The sequence below is a fragment of the Bufo gargarizans genome, chromosome 2 (assembly GCF_014858855.1).
Source record: "Bufo gargarizans isolate SCDJY-AF-19 chromosome 2, ASM1485885v1, whole genome shotgun sequence".
NCBI lineage: Eukaryota > Metazoa > Chordata > Amphibia > Anura > Bufonidae > Bufo > Bufo gargarizans.
This window is the reverse complement of record NC_058081.1, coordinates 346,004,170-346,027,591: the sequence shown is the minus strand read 5'-3', so window position 1 is coordinate 346,027,591 and position 23,422 is coordinate 346,004,170. Positions and strand designations below refer to the sequence as shown.

Below are 23,422 nucleotides of genomic sequence, written 5' to 3'. Positions count from 1 at the left end.
TTAGAAAGTAATCTCTGTGATACACTTTGGAACTGGGCCTTTTGGTGCTATATGTACTACTATCCTCAATTTAGTAAAGAAAGACTTTATGTATTGCAATCAAAGGGCCTGGTTATTGTTGACTCCATTATTTTTCAGCCATTTTGCAGTCCTGCCTTGCACTCTGCCAAATACCCTTAGGGTGCTGCCACATGTCATGGCTGTGCTGCGTTTGTGGTGCGGCAAAACAATTTTACCTACCTGCTTTTATGGTGCGTTTTCTTCCGGCAAAGGGAAAACACACAGCAAAACTGGATTATATTATACAAAATAGAGTTACGTTTTTTTTATGCATTTTTTTCACCATCCAAAACACAGCACAGCCCAACGTGTGACAGCACCAGAAACGTCCAGAATGTGCCCCAAGTGGAGAACGGGTACACCATCCAGTCACTGCACAGCCCCAGAAATAGCCAGAGTGGAGATTGCCACTGTGAACTGTGAGTTCTAATAACACCATCATAGCAACCACTACTCCTCTTATCCTCTCCTCCCCTCTGGTTTGCTGCACATGTGAATGAGAAATGTGAAAATGACATTGGAGTGCAGCATTTTTTGGCACTGATATAGGTAAAAATAAAGGTGAAAGAACTAAAGTGCATGAACAACACATGATTCTGGTAAAATGGGGACTGGAAGCCTCGGAGACCAGACCTGCAGCGCTGGATCAGGAGGACCTGTAGCAGATAAATACAATTCTTGTTTTATGAGCACCTATTCATCTTTGAAGGCTTTCAAAGCTCCAGCAAACTCTTTTAAAGGGGTTTCCGGGATTAGAAAGACATGGCTGCTCTCTTCCAAAATTCTGCTAGAGCAATCGTAAAGAGGTTGTACAAGTTTATGTAGCACAAGACTGCTGACTAGAGCTGCGGCATTGGAAAGAGAAGGGGCTTAAATGGTGAATGTAGCTTCAGGCACATGTGCATTGTGCCAATAGACAAAGGACAGTATACCTCTTTTCACTGCATAGGTTTACTGTCCCTGGCTTCGTCAGCTCAATGCGCATGGGCTACAGCCACTGGAGATGATTCCTGGACTCATCTCTGGTAATTTACATGTTCAGTAACACAACCAGTGGTGTATCTTGGTTTTATGCTGCCCTAGGCAAGACTAAACTCGGGCACCCCCCTAATATAAATTTGACCCACCCCTTTCTGTCAAGGCCATAAAAATCATATATAAAAATTGTAAAATACTAAGTATGTGTGTCAGAAGTTGAGCTTTTTTTTAATTTTTAGAATAATGATACAGGCAGCAATTTTATTTAATACATTGGTGCTAATTTCTGTGTTGGTTGGATGGGGGTGAGGGGCGGTATTACACAATCTGTATATGTATAAAAAAATATATAAAGATTGTGTAATACTCCCCTCCCCCCCCAAGTCTACACTTACCTGGTCCTAATAACCAGACGACATACGATTGTCACTTCCGTTCATCAATAAGCATTTTGAGGATAATTGTGTTCCTTCGCTAAAAAGACTGATCGCCCAACTTTCCAAGATACCTAAAAAGCCATCCAGTTCTACATTTACCATGCCCAATGACCACGTCCCATCAGAAGATAGCAATGAGGACTCAGCAATGGTGTCTCCTAGCCGGACCAGAGGCCAGACCAGGAGCTTTGTGTAAAGTGATGGGCGCTGGGCACTTCCTGAGGTGCCCGGGGATGGGCACTGATTTCATTGCTCTCCTATATTACTGCAGGTGGGCACAACCAGACTTTCTAGCATCAGACTCTACCATGCAGCCCAGCATCTACATGCCAGGGTAGAAGGTTAGGGCTCTTCCTGGGGGCATCTCCCCTCATGTGCCCCCCTGTGTGTGACCTTCAGAGGCTCCATAGTTTAGGCTGCAGATGGAAGAGGAGGCAGCAGCAGCAAAGTAACCCCACAGTCCTGGGCAGGCCACCATGGACAGGGCACAGGCTGCCTACACAATGTCATCTCCAGGGCTTACACTGGGGACCCACGTGCGGCCATGATGAGCTGCAGGGCTGTTTGTCAACACGCATCACCCTGGGGTGAGGAAATCACATGTGACAGGTCCCCTGGCGGCCCCACTCACCGGTGGATAAGGAGTCCATGGTCAGCTCATCCTGTCACCTGTCTCTGGTGTCTCCTTGTAGAGGCGGCTGGAGCTAGAGAGGAGCCATCACGTGCGGGCAGCCCCGGTGTCAGTGCTGGGACAGGCGGGGGAGGGGGTGTTTGTGCCGCACACTTCCTCTCCCCTCCCTGACAGTCATGTCTCCCCTCCCACTCTCCATGACAACCCGCGCTCACCCCTCCCCGGGCGGCTGCCGGGCACACATGGCTGCTGTCCTGTACCAGGGAGAAGGCTCCATGGCTGGATGTATACTAATGGAGAAAGAAGAGCTTTTGGGGCTCTGCCAGGGTAACTATCACTAAGCAAACAAGGCATTTTGCCGCCCCATCGGCAAGTGCCGCCCTAGGCAAATGCCTTGTTTGCCTCGTGATAGATACGCCTCTGAACTCAACAACACACTAACAGCTGGGTTTGTTATAGGTAGGATTGGAAAAAATCTTTTTTGACTGGAGTCTATTGTTTCCAAATTGATTCAGAAATAACTAATTAGGCCTTACTGGTTAGAAGTCCTTTGTGTACAATGAGAACAACAAAGTTTATGATGCAATTAAAAGTGAACATACACATGTTCTGAGGTGACCACCCAGAAACCTGAGTCCACCACTGGTCCACTGTCTGTAAATAAGACATAAAGTGAATGATTAAAGGATCTAAAAACATTCAACCAGCTTCTCAGCTTCTAAAGTATGCTTGAAATCAGCGGCAGATACACCTCAGTGTGTGACCTTACCCAGTAGGTAAGGGGCCCGCAGTAACTTTGAAACAGCTTTCTACTCTCTATTTGATGGCAATAAGTTGAGTGTGCTAATGAATTTCCTACCTGAAAATTATTAAATAATAACGAGAGAGAGATAGTGTGCTTTGTGATGACCTATTGGACAGCATGGGGCCCACATACTGTTCTTGCTCAGGGGCCCTTTGCTTTCCGTATTTGCGTCTGCTTAAAATAGAAGAAAAAAAATGTTATTACCTTGGCCACCACCATCTAAAAGGAGGAAAGGGAGCAGGCAGAGGATCCAGATCATTGTTCCAGCATGAGTGTCCTATAAACAAAAAGAGGTGTATGAAGTCAGGAAACCACAGGAAAGGAGTATTAGGCTAGGGATACACAACGACATTTGTCACGCAACTATTTGTTGCGATAATGTTGATCGACATATTTGATATTGCTAGTCTATGGTGTCGCAACTAGCATTATAAAATATGTTGAGCAACATTGGTGCATGAAGGTCGCGCAACACATGTTGCAGTGTAGTTGTATCCTTTATGTCGTGCAACTTATTGTCGCATTGCCCTAGCCCTAGGCTACTTTCACATCTGCACTTTGGCATTCCAGTTTTGAGATATAGCAGAGGATTTCAAAACCAGGCCAAAACATGTTTTGTTTAGGTCCAATGTATTATGAATGGGGTATGCTGTAATCAGGATGCATCACTATGCATTCAATTTCAGTAGCATTCAGTTTTGTGACCGGACACAAAACCACTGCAAGCAAGTCAATGGCGCCGGATCCAGGTTTTTCAAATCCTATAAAAATCGTCACCCATTGATTTTTTTTTGTGACGGATCTGGTTTGTTCCATTTCGATTTAACACAACCGCATCCTAACGGAATGGATCCATCCGGATGTATTAAATCAAACAGAACCATTTTGGTCCGGTTTTTAGATCATCTGCTGGATCTCGAAACTGGAAACCAAAGCGCAGATGTGAAAGTAGCCTTACTTGCTAATGCTCTCCATTGAAACCACAGTTACAGCTGGTGTTAAAAGTAAATGTACACAAAGAGGGCCAAATTTATCATTAACCCTTTCACTACCGAGCCACTTTTCACCTTAAATCCCAGGCCGATTTTTGCAAATCTGACATGTGTCCCTTTATGTGGTAATAACTTTGGAACACTTACTTATCCAAGCCATTCTGAGACTGTTTTCTCATGACACATTGTACTTCATGACAGTTGTAAATTTTAGTCAATATATTTTTCCTTTATTTCTAGGAAAAAATCCCAATTACCCAAAATGTTAAAAAAAAAATTCAATTTTCTAAATTTGTATTTCTCTATTTTTAAAACAGATAGTAATGACTCATATAATAGTTATCAGTCATCATTCCCCATATGTCTACTTTATGTTGGCATCATTTTGTAAATGTCATTTCATTTTTTTAGGACGTCAGAAGTAGGGATGAGCGAACTCGAACTGTATAGTTCGGGTTCGTACCGAATTTTGGGGTGTCCGTGACACGGACCCGAACCCGGACATTTTCGTAAAAGTCCGGGTTCGGGTTCGGTGTTCATCGCTTTCTTGGCGCTTTTGTGACGCTTTCTTGGCGCTTTTTGAAAGGCTGCAAAGCAGCCAATTAACAAGCGTCATACTACTTGCCCCAAGAGGCCATCACAGCCATGCCTACTATTGGCATGGCTGTGATTGGCCAGAGCACCATGTGACCCAGCCTCTATTTAAGCTGGAGTCACATAGCGCCGCCCGTCACTCTGCTGTGATTAGCGTAGGGAGAGGTTGCGGCTGCGACAGTAGGGCGAGATTAGGCAGATTAACTCCTCCAAAGGACTTGATTAACTGATCGATCTGCAGCTGTGGGTCATTGAGCTGCTGATACTCAATTGCTCACTATTTTTAGGCTGCCCAGACCGTTTGTCAGTCACATTTTTCTGGGGTGATCGGCGGCCATTTTGTGTCTTGTGGTGCGCCAGCACAAGCTGCGACCAAGTGCATTTAACCCTCAATGGTGTGGTTGTTTTTTGGCTAAAGCCTACATCAGGGTGAAGCTGTCACACCAAGTGCATTTAACCAGCAATAGTCTGTTCATTTTTTGGCCATATACAAAATCAGGGGCAAGCTGCGCCTGTCACCAAGTGCATTTAACCCTCAATGGTGTGGTTGTTTTTTGGCTAAAGCCTACATCAGGGTGAAGCTGTCACACCACGTGCATTTAACCAGCAATAGTCTGTTCATTTTTTGGCCATATACAAAATCAGGGGCAAGCTGCGCCTGTCACCAAGTGCATTTAACCCTCAATGGTGTGGTTGTTTTTTGGCTAAAGCCTACATCAGGGTGAAGCTGTCACACCAAGTGCATTTAACCAGCAATAGTCTGTTTATTTTTTGGCCATATACTACATCAGGGGCAAGCTGCGCCCGTCACCAAGTGCATTTAACCCTCAGTAGTGTGGTTGGTCAAGCTATCACACCAAGTGCATTTAACCAGCAATAGTCTGTTCATTTTTTGGCCATATACTAAATCAGGGGCAAGCTGCACCCGTCACCAAGTGCATTTAACCAGCAATAGTCTGTTCATTTTTTGGCCATATACTACATCAGGGGCAAGCTGCGCCCGTCACCAAGTGCATTTAACCCTCAGTAGTGTGGTTCGTCAAGCTGTGACACCAAGTGCATTTAACCAGCAATAGTCTGTTCATTTTTTGGCCATATACTACATCAGGGGCAAGCTGCGCCCGTCACCAAGTGCATTTAACCCTCAGTAGTGTGGTTGGTCAAGCTATCACACCAAGTGCATTTAACCAGCAATAGTCTGTTCATTTTTTGGCCATATACTAAATCAGGGGCAAGCTGCGCCCATCACCAAGTGCATTTAACCAGCAATAGTCTGTTCATTTTTTGGCCATATACTACATCAGGGGCAAGCTGCGCCCGTCACCAAGTGCATTTAACCCTCAGTAGTGTGGTTGGTCAAGCTATCACACCAAGTGTATTTAACCAGCAATAGTCTGTTCATTTTTTGGCCATATACTACATCAGGGGCAAGCTGCGCCCGTCACCAAGTGCATTTAACCCTCAGTAGTGTGGTTGGTCAAGCTATCACACCAAGTGCATTTAACCAGCAATAGTCTGTTCATTTTTTGGCCATATACTAAATCAGGGGCAAGCTGCGCCCGTCACCAAGTGCATTTAACCAGCAATAGTCTGTTCATTTTTTGGCCATATACTACATCAGGGGCAAGCTGCGCCCGTCACCAAGTGCATTTAACCCTCAGTAGTGTGGTTGGTCAAGCTATCACACCAAGTGCATTTAACCAGCAATAGTCTGTTCATTTTTTGGCCATATACTACATCAGGGGCAAGCTGCGCCCGTCACCAAGTGCATTTAACCCTCAGTAGTGTGGTTCGTCAAGCTGTGACACCAAGTGCATTTAACCAGCAATAGTCTGTTCATTTTTTGGCCATATACATCAGGGGCAAGCTGCGCCCGTCACCAAGTGCATTTAACCAGCAATAGTGTGGTTATTTTTTGGCCATATCCCAGTCTAATTCTGTCACTAAATCCATACCGGTCACCCAGCGCCTAAATACTAGGCCTCAAATTTATATCCCGCTAAATCTGTCATTACCGCTGTACTGTTGTGGCTGGGCAAGTTATTTAGTGTCCGTCAAAGCACATTTTTTGTTCTGGGTTGAAATACAATTCCCAATTTAGCAATTTCATAATTTAGTGGTTTCTGCTATATCAGAGCTATTTGAAATCTATCCCTAAAAGGGTATATAATATTCAAGGTGCACATAGGGTCATTCAGAATAACTTCACACACACGCTACTGTGCATTTCCAAGTCTAATTCTGTCACTAAATCCATACCGGTCACCCAGCGCCTAAATACTAGGCCTCAAATTTATATCCCGCTAAATCTCTCGTTACCGCTGTACTGTTGTGGCTGGGCAAGTTATTTAGTGTCCGTCAAAGCACATTTTTTGTTCTGGGTTGAAATACAATTCCCAATTTAGCAATTTCATAATTTAGTGGTTTCTGCTATATCAGAGCTATTTGAAATCTATCCCTAAAAGGGTATATAATATTCAAGGTGCACATAGGGTCATTCAGAATAACTTCACACACACGCTACTGTGCATTTCCAAGTCTAATTCTGTCACTAAATCCATACCGGTCACCCAGCGCCTAAATACTAGGCCTCAAATTTATATCCCGCTAAATCTCTCGTTACCGCTGTCCTGTTGTGGCTGGGAAAGTTATTTAGTGTCCGTCAAAGCACATTTTTTGTTCTGGGTTGAAATACAATTCCCAATTTAGCAATTTCATAATTTAGTGGTTTCTGCTATATCAGAGCTATTTGAAATCTATCCCTAAAAGGGTATATAATATTCAAGGTGCACATAGGGTCATTCAGAATAACTTCACACACACGCTACTGTGCATTTCCAAGTCTAATTCTGTTAGTAAATCCATACCGGTCACCCAGCGCCTAAATACTAGGCCTCAAATTTATATCCCGCTAAATCTCTCGTTACCGCTGTCCTGTTGTGGCTGGGAAAGTTATTTAGTGTCCGTCAAAGCACATTTTTTGTTCAGGGTTGAAATACAATTCCCAATTTAGCAATTTCATAATTTAGTGGTTTCTGCTATATCAGAGCTATTTGAAATCTATCCCTAAAAGGGTATATAATATTCAAGGTGCACATAGGGTCATTCAGAATAACTTCACACACACGCTACTGTGCATTTCCAAGTCTAATTCTGTCACTAAATCCATACCGTTCACCCAGCGCCTAAATACTAGGCCTCAAATTTATATCCCGCTGAATTTGAATACAATACATTGGGCCAAATAATATTTTTGTTGTTGTGGTGAACCATAACAATGAGGAAAACATCTAGTAAGGGACGCGGACGTGGACATGGTCGTGGTGGTGTTAGTGGACCCTCTGGTGCTGGGAGAGGACGTGGCCGTTCTGCCACATCCACACGTCCTAGTGTACCAACTACCTCAGGTCCCAGTAGCCGCCAGAATTTACAGCGATATATGGTGGGGCCCAATGCCGTTCTAAGGATGGTAAGGCCTGAGCAGGTACAGGCATTAGTCAATTGGGTGGCCGACAGTGGATCCAGCACGTTCACATTATCTCCCACCCAGTCTTCTGCAGAAAGCGCACAGATGGCGCCTGAAAACCAACCCCATCAGTCTGTCACATCACCCCCATGCATACCAGGGAAACTGTCTCAGCCTCAAGTTATGCAGCAGTCTCTTATGCTGTTTGAAGACTCCGCTGGCAGGGTTTCCCAAGGGCATCCACCTAGCCCTTCCCCAGCGCTGAAAGACATAGAATGCACTGACGCACAACCACTTATGTTTCCTGATGATGAGGACATGGGAATACCACCTCAGCATGTCTCTGATGATGACGAAACACAGGTGCCAACTGCTGCGTCTTTCTGCAGTGTGCAGACTGAACAGGAGGTCAGGGATCAAGACTGGGTGGAAGACGATGCAGGGGACGATGAGGTCCTAGACCCCACATGGAATGAAGGTCGTGCCACTGACTTTCACAGTTCGGAGGAAGAGGCAGTGGTGAGACCGAGCCAACAGCGTAGCAAAAGAGGGAGCAGTGGGCAAAAGCAGAACACCCGCCGCCAAGAGACTCCGCCTGCTACTGACCACCGCCATCTGGGACCGAGCACCCACAAAGGCAGCTTCAAGGAGTTCCCTGGCATGGCACTTCTTCAAACAATGTGCTGACGACAAGACCCGAGTGGTTTGCACGCTGTGCCATCAGAGCCTGAAGCGAGGCATTAATGTTCTGAACCTGAGCACAACCTGCATGACCAGGCACCTGCATGCAAAGCATGAACTGCAGTGGAGTAAACACCTTAAAACCAAGGAAGTCACTCAGGCTCCCCCTGCTACCTCTTCTGCTGCTGCCGCCTCGGCCTCTTCTGCTGCTGCCGCCTCGGCCTCTTCCTCCGCCTCTGGAGGAACGTTGGCACCTGCCGCCCAGCAAACAGGGGATGTACCACCAACACCACCACCACCACCTCCGTCACCAAGCGTCTCAACCATGTCACACGGCAGCGTTCAGCTCTCCATCTCACAAACATTTGAGAGAAAGCGTAAATTCCCACCTAGCCACCCTCGATCCCTGGCCCTGAATGCCAGCATTTCTAAACTACTGGCCTATGAAATGCTGTCATTTAGGCTGGTGGACACAGACAGCTTCAAACAGCTCATGTCGCTTGCTGTCCCACAGTATGTTGTTCCCAGCCGCCACTACTTCTCCAAGAGAGCCGTGCCTTCCCTGCACAACCAAGTATCCGATAAAATCAAGTGTGCACTGCGCAACGCTATCTGTAGCAAGGTCCACCTAACCACAGATACGTGGACCAGTAAGCACAGCCAGGGACGCTATATCTCCCTAACTGCACACTGGGTAAATGTAGTGGCAGCTGGGCCCCAGGCGGAGAGCTGTTTGGCGCACGTCCTTCCGCCGCCAAGGATCGCAGGGCAACATTCTTTGCCTCCTGTTGCCACCTCCTCCTTCTCGGCTTCCTCCTCCTCTTCTTCCACCTGCTCATCCAGTCAGCCACACACCTTCACCACCAACTTCAGCACAGCCCGGGGTAAACGTCAGCAGGCCATTCTGAAACTCATATGTTTGGGGGACAGGCCCCACACCGCACAAGAGTTGTGGCGGGGTATAGAACAACAGACCGACGAGTGGTTGCTGCCGGTGAGCCTCAAGCCCGGCCTGGTGGTGTGTGATAATGGGCGAAATCTCGTTGCAGCTCTGGGACTAGCCAATTTGACGCACATCCCTTGCTTGGCGCATGTGCTGAATTTGGTGGTGCAGAAGTTCATACACAACTACTCCGACATGTCAGAGCTGCTGCATAAAGTGCGGGCCGTCTGTTCGCGCTTCCGGCGTTCACATCCTGCTGCTGCTCGCCTGTCTGCGCTACAGCGTAACTTCGGCCTTCCCGCTCACCGCCTCATATGCGACGTGCCCACCAGGTGGAACTCCACCTTGCACATGCTGGACAGACTGTGCGAGCAGCAGCAGGCCATAGTGGAGTTTCAGCTGCAGCACGCACGGGTCAGTCGCACTACAGAACAGCACAACTTCACCACCAATGACTGGGCCTCCATGCGAGACCTGTGTGCGCTGTTGCGCTGTTTCGAGTACTCCACCAACATGGCCAGTGGCGATGACGCCGTTATCAGCGTTACAATACCACTTCTATGTCTCCTTGAGAAAACACTTAGGGCGATGATGGAAGAGGAGGTGGCCCAGGAGGAGGAGGATGAGGAAGAGGGGTCATTTTTAGCACTTTCAGGCCAGTCTCTTCGAAGTGACTCAGAGGGAGGTTTTTGGCAACAGCAGAGGCCAGGTACAAATGTGGCCAGCCAGGGCCCACTACTGGAGGACGAGGAGGACGAGGATGAGGAGGAGGTGGAGGAGGATGAGGATGAAGCATGGTCACAGCGGGGTGGCACCCAACGCAGCTCGGGTCCATCACTGGTGCGTGGCTGGGGGGAAAGGCAGGACGATGACGATACGCCTCCCACAGAGGACAGCTTGTCCTTACCCCTGGGCAGCCTGGCACACATGAGCGACTACATGCTGCAGTGCCTGCGCAACGACAGCAGAGTTTCCCACATTTTAACCTGTGCGGACTACTGGGTTGCCACCCTGCTGGATCCACGCTACAAAGACAATGTGCCCACCTTACTTCCTGCACTGGAGCGTGATAGTGTAAGAGGCAGCCCTGATCATCCAGCAACATTTCCAACACATATATATATATAGCAGACTGTCATGTTTCCCTCCAGCCACCAGAGGCCACTGTGGCTGAGTAGGACAGTGTGAGGAGTTGTTTCCAGAGGGCAAGGAGTTAAGTGTTTTTCCCGGGCTGAGCAGAGAGCCTGGGCTGCAGGTGTCTGAGGACACAGGAAGAAGGACGCTGTGCACTGAGAGGGAGATCCACAGGGAAGATTAGAGTGATTTCTCCCTGCCAACCTGCTGTGACACAGTATCTGAGACATTGGAGTGTGTTTGCTCCCTGACTGAGCTGATGTTTCCTGGTGCAGAAGAGAGACTGCTGTAGTGTGAGGCACTTACCAGAGGAACTGTGAGTGAATTCCAGGCCCTGCCTGATTACACATCCAGAGCTGCTGATTATCTCTAACCAGAGTTACAGAGACCACAAAGAGAGGCCAGAGCTGAGCCACGCTGAAGCAAGCAAGCAACCAGATCGGGACCCAGACTGTACCTGCCTGCATGTGCGGACACCGAACTGTGAGTGCACTGATGCTAACCGGAGCTAGGACATAGTGGAATAGGATTTAGTTTAGTGCACCGTAGAGGTGCACCCCGGGTAGCGGGGTCAGATAGGACTACCTAGAAGAGAGTAGCCTGCTATTGTCTGTACTTGTGTTTGTGATTCATTTGTTTTCTTTATGCAAATTTCCATTATCTTTGTTGTGAATTCTCAAGCTGTTCATATTGTAAATCTGCTTCTCCGGCAGTTAGAGTTCTCCTTTAATAAAGCCGGTTTCTACTTCAGCCTCCTTGTCTGCTGCACTGTACTTGAGTCCTGCTCTACGGTCTCTTCCTCTGCTGGCCGTTACAATAGGAAGATGCGCGAGTACAAGCGCACGTTGGTAGACGCGCTACTGAGAGCATTCCCAAATGTCACAGGGGAACAAGTGGAAGCCCAAGGCCAAGGCAGAGGAGGAGCAAGAGGTCGCCAAGGCAGCTGTGTCAATGCCAGCTCCTCTGAGGGCAGGGTTAGCATGGCAGAGATGTGGAAAACTTTTGTCAACACGCCACAGCTAACTGCACCACCACCTGATACGCAACGTGTTAGCAGGAGGCAACATTTCACTAACATGGTGGAACAGTACATGTGCACACCCCTCCACATACTGACTGATGGTTCGGCCCCATTCAACTTCTGGGTCTCTAAATTGTCCACGTGGCCAGAGCTAGCCTTTTATGCCTTGGAGGTGCTGGCCTGCCCGGCGGCCAGCGTTTTGTCTGAACGTGTATTCAGCACGGCAGGGGGCGTCATTACAGACAAACGCAGCCGCCTGTCTACAGCCAATGTGGACAAGCTGACGTTCATAAAAATGAACCAGGCATGGATCCCACAGGATCTGTCCGTCCCTTGTCCAGATTAGACATTAACTACCTCCCCTTAACCATATATTATTGGACTCCAGGGCACTTCCTCATTCAATCCTATTTTTATTTTCATTTTACCATTATATTGCGAGGCTACCCAAAGTTGAATGAACCTCTACTCTGTCTGGGTGTTGGGGCCTAAATATATGCCAATGGACTGTTCCAATGTTGGGTGACGTGAAGCCTGATTCTCTGCTATGACATGCAGACTGATTCTCTGCTGACATGAAGCCAGATCCTCTGTTACGGGACCTCTCTCCTCTGCCTAGGTGCTGGGCCTAAATTTATGAAAATGGACTCTTACAGTGGTGGGTGACGTGAAGCCTGATTTTCTGCTATGATATGAAGACTGATTCTCTGCTGACATGAAGCCAGATTGTCTGTTACAGGACCTCTCTCCTCTGCCTGGGTGCTGGGCCTAAATATATGCCAATAGACTGTTGCAGTGGTGGCTGACGTGAAGCCTGATTCTCTGCTATGACATGAAGACTGATTCTCTGCTGACATGAAGCCAGATTGTCTGTTACGGGACCTCTCTCCTCTGCCTGGGTGCTGGGCCTAAATATATGCCAATGGACTGTTGCAGTGGTGGCTGACGTGAAGCCTCATTCTCTGCTATGACATGCAGACTAATTCTCTGCTGACATGAAGCCAGATTGTCTGTTACGGGACCTCTCTCCTCTGCCTGGGTGCTGGGCCTAAACTTATGAAAATGGACTCTTACAGTGGTGGCTGACGTGAAGCCTGATTCTCTGCTATGACATGAAGACTGATTCTCTGCTGACATGAAGCCAGATTGTCTGTTACGGGACCTCTCTCCTCTGCCTGGGTGCTGGGCCTAAATATATGCCAATGGACTGTTGCAGTGGTGGCTGACGTGAAGCCTCATTCTCTGCTATGACATGCAGACTAATTCTCTGCTGACATGAAGCCAGATTGTCTGTTACGGGACCTCTCTCCTCTGCCTGGGTGCTGGGCCTAAATTTATGACAATGGACTGTTGCAGTGGTGGGTGACGTGAAGCCTCATTCTCTGCTATGACATGCAGACTGATTCTCTGCTGACATGAAGCCAGATTGTCTGTTACGGGACCTCTCTCCTCTGCCTGGGTGCTGGGCCTAAATATATGCCAATGGACTGTTGCAGTGGTGGCTGACGTGAAGCCTCATTCTCTGCTATGACATGCAGACTAATTCTCTGCTGACATGAAGCCAGATCCTCTGTTACGGGACCTCTCTCCTCTGCCTGGGTGCTGGGCCTAAATTTATGAAAATGGACTCTTACAGTGGTGGGTGACGTGAAGCCTGATTCTCTGCTATGACATGAAGACTGATTCTCTGCTGACATGAAGCCAGATTGTCTGTTACGGGACCTCTCTCCTCTGCCTGGGTGCTGGGCCTAAATATATGCCAATGGACTGTTGCAGTGGTGGCTGACGTGAAGCCTCATTCTCTGCTATGACATGCAGACTAATTCTCTGCTGACATGAAGCCAGATTGGCTGTTACGGGACCTCTCTCCTCTGCCTGGGTGCTGGGCCTAAATTTATGACAATGGACTGTTGCAGTGGTGGCTGACGTGAAGCCTCATTCTCTGCTATGACATGCAGACTAATTCTCTGCTGACATGAAGCCAGATTGTCTGTTACGGGACCTCTCTCCTCTGCCTGGGTGCTGGGCCTAAATATATGCCAATGGACTGTTGCAGTGGTGGCTGACGTGAAGCCTCATTCTCTGCTATGACATGCAGACTAATTCTCTGCTGACATGAAGCTAGATTCTCTGTTACGGGACCTCTCTCCTCTGCCTGGGTTCCGGGGCCTAAATATCTGAGAATGGACTGTTCCAGTGGTGGGTGACGGGAAGCCAGATTCTCTGCTATGGGACCTCTCTCCAATTGATTTTGGTTAATTTTTATTTATTTAATTTTTATTTTTATTCATTTCCCTATCCACATTTGTTTGCAGGGGATTTACCTACATGTTGCTGCCTTTTGCAGCCCTCTAGCCCTTTCCTGGGCTGTTTTACAGCCTTTTTAGTGCCGAAAAGTTCGGGTCCCCATTGACTTCAATGGGGTTCGGGTTCGGGACGAAGTCCGGATCGGGTTCGGATCCCGAACCCGAACATTTTCGGGAAGTTCGGCCGAACTTCTCGAACCCGAACATCCAGGTGTTTGCTCAACTCTAGTCAGAAGGCTTAGGCCCCTTTCACACGGGCGTTGTGGATTGGGGCCGGATGCGTTCAGGGTGCGTTCAGTGAAACTCGCACCACTTTGTAAGTAAGTTCAGTCAGTTTTGTATGCAATTGCGTTCAGTTGTTCACTTTTTTCCGCGCGGGTACAATGCGTTTTGATGCGTTTTTCATGCGCGTGATAAAAAACTGAAAGTTTACAAACAACCTCTCTTAGCAACCATCAGTGAAAGACGCATCGCACCCGCACTTGCTTGCAGATGCAATGCGTTTTTCACGCAGCTCCATTCACTTCTATGGGGCCAGGGATGCGTAAAAAACTCAGAATATAGAACATGCTGCGATTTTTACATGTACACAGACCCATTGAAATGAATGGGTTAGGATTCAGTGTGGGTGCTATGTGTTCACATCATGCATTGCACCCGCACGGAAAACTCGCTTGTGTGAAAGGTGGTCTAATTTTCGACAAAATTTCCCAAACCATCTTTTTTAAGCACCAATTCAGTTATAAAGTGATTTTTAGAGGCTAACATAACGGAAACCACCCATAAATTACCCAATTTGAGAAACTACACCCCTCAAATTTTTCAAAACTGATGTTACAAACTTTGCTAACCCTTGAGATGTTCCACAAGAATTAAGATGTGAAATTTAAAAATGCAAATGTTTTTTCAGATCTTCCATTTTCTTCCATTACTGTAACGTAGTACGGGTTAAAAGGAAAATAAATGTCAGTAATTGTTACCCTGATTCTTCAGTTTACAAACACCCCCCATATGTGCACAAAAAGGATGTATGAGAGCATGGTTCAAAAGGGAAAGAGTGCAATAGGGCTTTTGGAGGACAGATTTTGCAGAAGTGGATTTTGGGAGCTATGTCATATATGAAGACACCTTAAAGGGGTTGTCCAGGTTCAGAGCTGAACCTGGACATCCCTCCATTTTCACCCAGGCAGCCCCCCTGACATGAGCATCGGAGCAGTTCATGCTCCGATGCTCTCCTTTGCCCTGCGCTAAATCGCGCAGGGCAAAGGCATTTTTCAGAGTTCCGGTGACATACCGGGCTCTCTATGGGGCTGACAGGCAGCCCGGTGACGTCACCGGCACTGATGGGCGGGATTTGGCTCTGCCCTAGCCAGTAAAACGGCTAGGGCAGAGCTAAAGCCCGCCCCTCAGAGCCGGTGACGTCACCGAACACACTGCTGGGCGGAAGTTACCGCCCGGCAGTGTGTTATTGAAAACACAAGAGCCCGTGCCCTGCGCGATCTAGCGCAGGGCACTGGAGCGCATCGGAGCATGAGATGCTCCGATGCTAGGCTCAGGGGGGCTGCCGGGGTGAAAATAAGGGTATGTCCGGGTTCAGCTCTGAACCCGGACAACCCCTTTAAGGTACCCCTACAGTGGAAACCGCCAAAAAGTTACCCCATTCTGGAAACTACACCCCTCAAGGAATATTTCAAAGTGTGTAGTGAGCACTTTGACCCATCAGGCATTTCACAGAATTAGGAAACACTTGGCTGTGAAAAAAAAGTTGCTTTACACCCACATTTTTCACTTTCAAAAGGGGTAACAGGACAAAATGCACCCACATTTTATTACCCATTTTCCGCTGAATACAGAAACACCCCACATGTGCTTGTAGCATGCTATATGGGTGCACAGCAGTGCTCTAGATTTAAACTGCAAAATATGGATTCTGCAGGCCTGAATTTGGACACATGGATTTTAGGTGCCATGTCGCATTAAAAAAAGTTCCTGAGGTCCCCAGAAATGAAAAACCCCAAAAAGTTACCCTATTTTGGAAAGTGCACCCCTGTATGAACATTTTAAGGGGTGGAAAGGGTCCTTTTCGGCAAACAGGTGTCTCAAAGAAGGCAGAAATACTTGTTAAAGGATTTAAACGCATGTGGCTGTGAAAATGGAAAATGACTAGCAGACCCTAGCAAATGGTTAAAGGAGAAAATGCACCCCACATTTTGTTCCCCATTTTCTCCCTATTCAGGGAACACCCCATATGTGCATGTAGCAGGCTGCAAACACATATGGGGTGTTTCCCCATATGTGGCAGACTAGGATTTTAGGTGCCATGTCACATTTAAAAACATTCCTGAGGTCCCCAGAAATTAAAAACCCCAAGTAGTGACTCCATTTTGGAAAGTGCACCCATGCACAAACATTTTAAGGGGTGGAAAGGGCACCTTTGACCAAAATGGTGTTTTACAGAAATGAATATGTAGTGGTTGGTGAAAGGTGGATATGTAAGCTATGTGAACAAAATCAGATATAAGGTGGTAAAATTACAGGTTACATAAAAGATGAAATTACTCCATGGATGAGTGATAGATTCTGAAACAATCCTTGATGCACAGGCCAGGTTTTTCAGGGCAGGTTTCGCAATGGTGAATGGTATCTTTCCGTATTCCCATTTTGGAACACACCCTGCATCTTTTTTGGGTCCTTCCCTTCCTCACTTGTTTGGGGGACTGTCCCTGGTACAACTAGGGCACCGTAACTTAAAAAAGTACTGGTGACCTCCATTGCTTGGTTTGAAAAAATGAGGGCCTTTATCACCAACTCTTGAAAGTGTAAAAATGTCTTGGCTCTAGATCTAAATAGCACGTACGCATTGTGCAGTGCCGCCATCTGTACGAGGTGCACGGCCAGCTTTTTGTACCACACTTTTGTTTTTCATGTGGCATTGTAGGGCTTTAGAACTTGATCTGCAAGATCAACCCCGACCCATGTGCTTATTGTAGTCCAGGATGCAGTCTGGCTTGGGGGTTGTGGTACCTCATACAGCGGCAGGGGAGTTGGTGTTACTGTGAATGGTGGTCAGCACAAGGACATCCCTCTTGTTCTTGTACTTAACCACCATGTTCTCATTGAGATCCCACCAGGGATCTAGGGAGGCCTCTCTGATTTTTGCATACTGTGCTGCATGCCGCAGTACCTCTGAAACTTAGGGACTGGAACAGTGGTAGGCTCGTATAGTAATTATGTACTTGGAGATGGTAACCCTTATCTAACAGTGGGTGCAGTAAGTCCCACACTATCTTCCCACTAACTCCTAGGACGGGGGGCATTCTGTGGGTTCTATCCGGGTGTCCCTTCCTTCATAAACCCCAAACTTGTGAGTGTACCTATAGCTACTCTCACAGATTTTATACAGTTTTATGCCATACCGTGCCCACTTGCTGGGCAGGTGCTGACGGAATCTAACCCTCCCTTTAAAAAATAATAGGGATTCGTCTATGCAGACATTTTGTTCTGGGGTGTACACTTCTGAAAACTTTGCAATGAAGTGGTCAAGGTCTGGCCTAATTTTGAACAGACGGTCAACTGTGGGGTCATTCTGGGGTGGGCACTGTGGATTATTGTTGTAATGCAAAAACTTCAGTATTGATTGGAATCGATTACGAGCCATGGAATTACTGTAAATTGGAGTGTGGTGCAAGACATCCACACTCCAATACTAAGTAATCTTTGTTGCCATCAAATTTATAAAATCTTCAGAGAAAAATATTTAAAAAAAATCAATTTCAGTGGAGCCCCAACAATCTATCTGAATTCCTGAGCTGCCCACAAACTCAGGAATGTGGGGCTGATAATCATCAGGGGGTTAGGTCCATATGGGGTCACTCTGGGGGGCTGCCTCAGCTATTGTCCTGGGGCGCCTTCTAGAGGGTCGCTCATCACCAGATGATGATGATGAGGGGGTAGAGGAGTAGAAAAAAGTGGCATCCTCTTCTCCCTCACTGGCAGACTCATATGTAAATATATATCCCTAACTGCAATTTCTTCTTTTTGAACAAAAAAAAGGGAAAGATTGGCAAAAAAACTCAACAGGTGTGAAAAATACGCCCACAAATAATCCCCAGGTGCTGATCAGGCAGGTATGCGCTGAACAGCACTTGGCTGTCACAGCTCGCACGCAGAAAAAGGTGGTGCAGAGCTGGAAAATTGTAAAAAAAAAAAGAAAAGAAAAAAAGGACCAAAAAAAGCCGCGGACCAAATGGCGTCCCAAAAAAAAAAAATGGACAGGTAGGGTGGGGGCATTAAATGATTGGGACAGGGATGGAGGGTGGTTTAAGGATCTGGAACAGCTGGAAATACAAATATCAGTTCAGCAATTCCAGATGTTCTTTTCTTCTTTCAGCATGAAAAGGCCAAATTGCAGTGGTGGCACACAACAAGTCCCAGCAAACCAACAAGAAGCACAGAAAAGCACATAACCTCTCTGCATGCAGTCACCAGCTAGAATGGCTGCCTGCAGACAGGTTCAGCCCTTTCCTGTGCCGCTATATTGCTGCCATTGGCTGGAGCGTTGTTCCAGCCAATCTCAGCACTGGCAGAGGATTCCAAACACTAGCGTCCCCTGTCTGACCTTGGGCGAGACAGGTGCTGACTAATTCAGCACCAGTCACCCCTGTACAACCCCCCTGCTGATCCATAAATGGTTAAAAAACCATCCAGAGCTGTGATGGGCTGGTCTGCAGAAACCGGCCAATGGCAGCGATCGGGGCTGCAGGGGGCGTAAAAACCTCCCTGTGCCCCTAGGAAAGATGGCTGCCTGCCATGCAGAGCAGCCATCCTACCCCAGTCACCGAGCAATTTTGGTCGGGACCGGGTGTACACCGCATCGTAGCTGTACGGCGCTGGTATTTTAAACGCAGTTCGCAGTGCTGTACAGTAACGGCATTGGTAGCGAACGGGTTAAAATGTCAGGTTTGTGATGTTTGAGACTTTTTCAATGCCCATTGTGCAAAAATGTTTGCGCAAGTGCCCTTACTCCACCAACCTCTCCACTTTCCCAAAAAGGGGCCATGGTGAGGGCCAAAGGGAGGAGCTGGTGACCTCACCACATTTATCATCTTCTATGTCAGTTTTCTAGGTTAGAAGAACACTGCAATCTACTGTATGCCAGTCAGGGGCTAGATTTCATTTCAGGTGCATGGACTGCCAAATGCTGTGCCTAATTTATAACAAGGCATACGCATAAATCAGGCACAGCATCCGGCAGTGTGCCTGGTTATCATAACCTATAAATTAATATCCTGAATTCATGGTCTCTGAGCATAATTTTTCAAGACATAGGTAAAATTAAGTTATACTTAGGTTCAATATACAAAATATAAACAGTATGGGGTAGAAAGAGGAGGTGTTGAGATATATTTTCAGTTCCAGTTTACTACAAGACTGGAGAACTACAGGCAGTATGACACTAAACATCTAGATCCTAGAACTTAGCCAACCAATCTGTTCTATAATAATTCCGGGTCTGTGATGAAGTGTCCCCATCTCAGCGTCTTCTTCTGGTCACTCAAGTAGTATGACAGAGTCTTGTCTTCTAAGCACTGATTCCTAACTGCAGAACACTAGGGGCTCTGACTGCTCTCTTTATGTACAGTTTCTAGCTGAATTAGAACCTTCTAGTGGGAGGGGTGGAGTGGAGAAACTCATCCCAAACAAATACAATGTTACACTTTTCGTTTCTCATTGACTTGCATTAGAGCATCAGAGTCTTCAGACATAATAACATAGTAGCACCTGGCATTCAAAAGCTTTAAAGTCCCAAAAGCCAGTGCCCATTAACCCTTTCCACAGTGCTCTGCAAATAGAGTGCAAAAGAACAGGATATATACATATATCAAAACGAACATATAAAATGCAGTTACTCAGTTTTAAAAGTCTTTGCAAGTTAACCCTTTAATGTGAAATAAAGTGAGTTGACTTTGCATAGGTGAAATAGAGTCAAATGTCCACAAATATCCATACTTCTAAGTATCCCTTCTCCAGGCCACTACATAAGGCATGTGACAGCTCTAGCCAATCACTGGGCTCAGCGGTATACAACACAAGATCACTGAGGTTAGTGACTGGCTGCAGAGGTCACATGAGAAATATGGCCAAATCACAGCGACTCATACACACAAGGAGGATTGGAGCTGTGGTGATGGATATGGCGGGTGAGTAATAGGTAAGTATAGACTTATTTTTTATTTTGACATTTAGTTGCTTTAGGCAAGTTTTTAATTAGCTTGGACAACCCCTTTAATGTTAAAGATGCCTTTTTATGTTATTTTCCTATAAATGCTATCAGTAGGTGTGTATGAAACATTATAACTTATGACATATGTGCTTTTACAATTCTGTTAATGTGTACAAAGTATATTTGCGTAGATTATTCTTCCGCAATAAATGTTACACAAGCAAACATGACTATACACCAATAAAGGTATGATGTAACGAAAAGAAAAAGAGCCAAAAGAAGTCTCATATATGGAAATGATTTGATTGTCCTTTTCTTCTTTAACTCAGAGAGATAAATGAACAAATTCCTCATAAATATAAACTCCACAATATAAACAGGAATCCATCACCAAGTTTATGCGGCGCTATCTGCATAAATTGATAAGAGACCTTCATTCAAAAGAAGGTCCGGTTGCTTTTTTTCTTTAAATCAGTGGGATCCGACCACTGGAGACCAATTAAAAACAATCAGGGACAGTCATAAATCAATCAAGCTTGTATTCTACTACCAGGGAGAGTGAAGGCAAAGGTTAGAAATCCAGAGAAGAAGAGGAATTGTGTGTGTAGAATAGGGAGACAGGGAAGCTGTCAGCCAGGAAATGAGAAGAGAGGAGCTGAGGCTGGCTATGCCTGCCAGAAGAACTGCAGCTGCTGCAACCCTCAAAAGCAGCTACCTGCAAGGAAATACTTAAATTTTTGAGTGGGTGGAATAAGCTAAAACTGTACCAACGCGTGTTCAACCATCAATCTAGCATAGCGTATAGAATATTGGTGAGAACTGTGTCAGGCCACTTTACATCTTTAGTTAATTTTTTTTGTTTTAGTTTGAAAAACCATATACATCAGTTATTAAGAATGAAATATTAGGTCTAAATCTGTTTATTATCTTCACATACACACACAATTCAGTTCCAATTTTTTTTTGCAGAGGGTTATTGAATTTAATGAAATCTGCACATATATATGTGATATCTACAGCAAAACACAGGGAGGGAGGCAATCTACCTTTGAGTGTTAATGTGAAATTGAGCCTCAGGCCTCAATTGTCCGTTTCCATGAAATCCATTTCTACACTGTTTGAATTACATTTTTTAGGAGATTGCTCAATTTAATTAAACCAGCATATATACATGATTACTACAGCAAAACACAGGGTAGGGCAGCAATCTACCTGTGAGTGTTAACATGAAAAAGCCTCAATTGTCCATTTCCTTGAATTTCATTTCCACATGGTTGGAATGAAATTTTTGGGGGATTGTTCAATTTAATTAAACCAGCATATAGATGATCAAAACCAATACACAGGCCAGCACACAAAAGTATCTGTGAGGGATAATTAATTTAGGCCTAAATCCATTTCACTTTATTCACACGTTTCCAGTCAATTTTTAGTTTTATTGGGGTTGTTAATTATATTCAAACCAGTATATATATATATATATATATATATATATATATATATACATATATATATATATATATATATATATACAGGGAGTGCAGAATTATTAGGCAAGTTGTATTTTTGAGGATTAATTTTATTATTGAACAACAACCATGTTCTCAACGAACCCAAAAAACTCATTAATATCAAAGCTGAATATTTTTGGAAGTAGTTTTTAGTTTGTTTTTAGTTTTAGCTATTTTAGGGGGATATCTGTGTGTGCAGGTGACTATTACTGTACATAATTATTAGGCAACTTAACAAAAAACAAATATATACCCATTTCAATTATTTATTTTTACCAGTGAAACCAATATAACATCTCAACATTCACAAATATACATTTCTGACATTCAAAAACAAAACAAAAACAAATCAGTGACCAATATAGCCACCTTTCTTTGCAAGGACACTCAAAAGCCTGCCATCCATGGATTCTGTCAGTGTTTTGATCTGTTCACCATCAACATTGCGTGCAGCAGCAACCACAGCCTCCAGACACTGTTCAGAGAGGTGTACTGTTTTCCCTCCTTGTAAATCTCACATTTGATGATGGACCACAGGTTCTCAATGGGGTTCAGATCAGGTGAACAAGGAGGCCATGTCATTAGATTTTCTCCTTTTATACCCTTTCTTGCCAGCCACGTTGTGGAGTACTTGGACGCGTGTGATGGAGCATTGTCCTGCATGAAAATCATGTTTTTCTTACCTTGCAGACTTCTTCCTGTACCACTGCTTGAAGAAGGTGTCTTCCATAAACTGGCAGTAGGACTGGGAGTTGAGCTTCACTCCATCCTCAACCCAAAAAGGCCCCACAAGCTCATCTTTGATGATACCAGCCCAAACCAGTACTCCACCTCCACCTTGCTGGTGTCTGAGTCGGACTGGAGCTCTCTGCCCTTTACCAATCCAGCCATCTGGCCCATCAAGACTCACTCTCATTTCATCAGTCCATAAAACCTTAGAAAAATCAGTCTTGAGATATTTCTTGGCCCAGTCTTGACATTTCAGCTTGTGTGTCTTGTTCAATGGTGGTCGTCTTTCAGCCTTTCTTACCTTGGCCATGTCTCTGAGTATTGCACACCTTGTGCTTTTGGGCACTCCAGTGATGTTGCAGCTCTGAAATATGGCCAAACTGGTGGCAAGTGGCATCTTGGCAGCTGCACGCTTGACTTTTCTCAGTTCATGGGCAGTTATTTTGCGCCTTGGTTTTTCCACACGCTTCTTGCGACCCTGTTGACTATTTTGAATGAAACGCTTGATTGTTCGATGATCACGCTTCAGAAGCTTTGCAATTTTAAGAGTGCTGCATCCCTCTGCAAGATATCTCACTATTTTTGACTTTTCTGAGCCTGTCAAGTCCTTCTTTTGACCCATTTTGCCAAAGGAAAGGAAGTTGCCTAATAATTATGCACACCTGATATAGGGTGTTGATGCCATTAGACCACACCCCTTCTCATTACAGAGATGCACATCACCTAATATGCTTAATTGGTAGTAGGCTTTCGAGCCTATACAGCTTGGAGTAAGACAACATGCATAAAGAGGATGATGTGGTCAAAATACTCATTTGCCTAATAATTCTGCACGTAGTGTATATATAATTACTACACCCATAGACAGGGTGGCACATAAAAGTATCTGTGAGAAATAACGAATTTAGGCC

General features: G+C 45.7%; 1 protein-coding gene across 2 annotated transcripts in view; it reads right to left on the bottom strand.

Moving 5' to 3' along the window:
- CDHR2 (cadherin related family member 2) overlaps positions 1–23,422 on the bottom strand; it is a 226,687-nt gene that overhangs the window by 189,124 nt on the left and 14,141 nt on the right. For both annotated transcript variants that reach the window (XM_044277398.1, XM_044277397.1), the window contains exon 2: positions 3,116–3,188. In XM_044277398.1, the coding sequence (XP_044133333.1) occupies positions 3,116–3,170 (55 nt within the window). In that variant the 5' untranslated portion in view covers positions 3,171–3,188. The remainder of the gene's footprint in view (positions 1–3,115; positions 3,189–23,422) is intronic.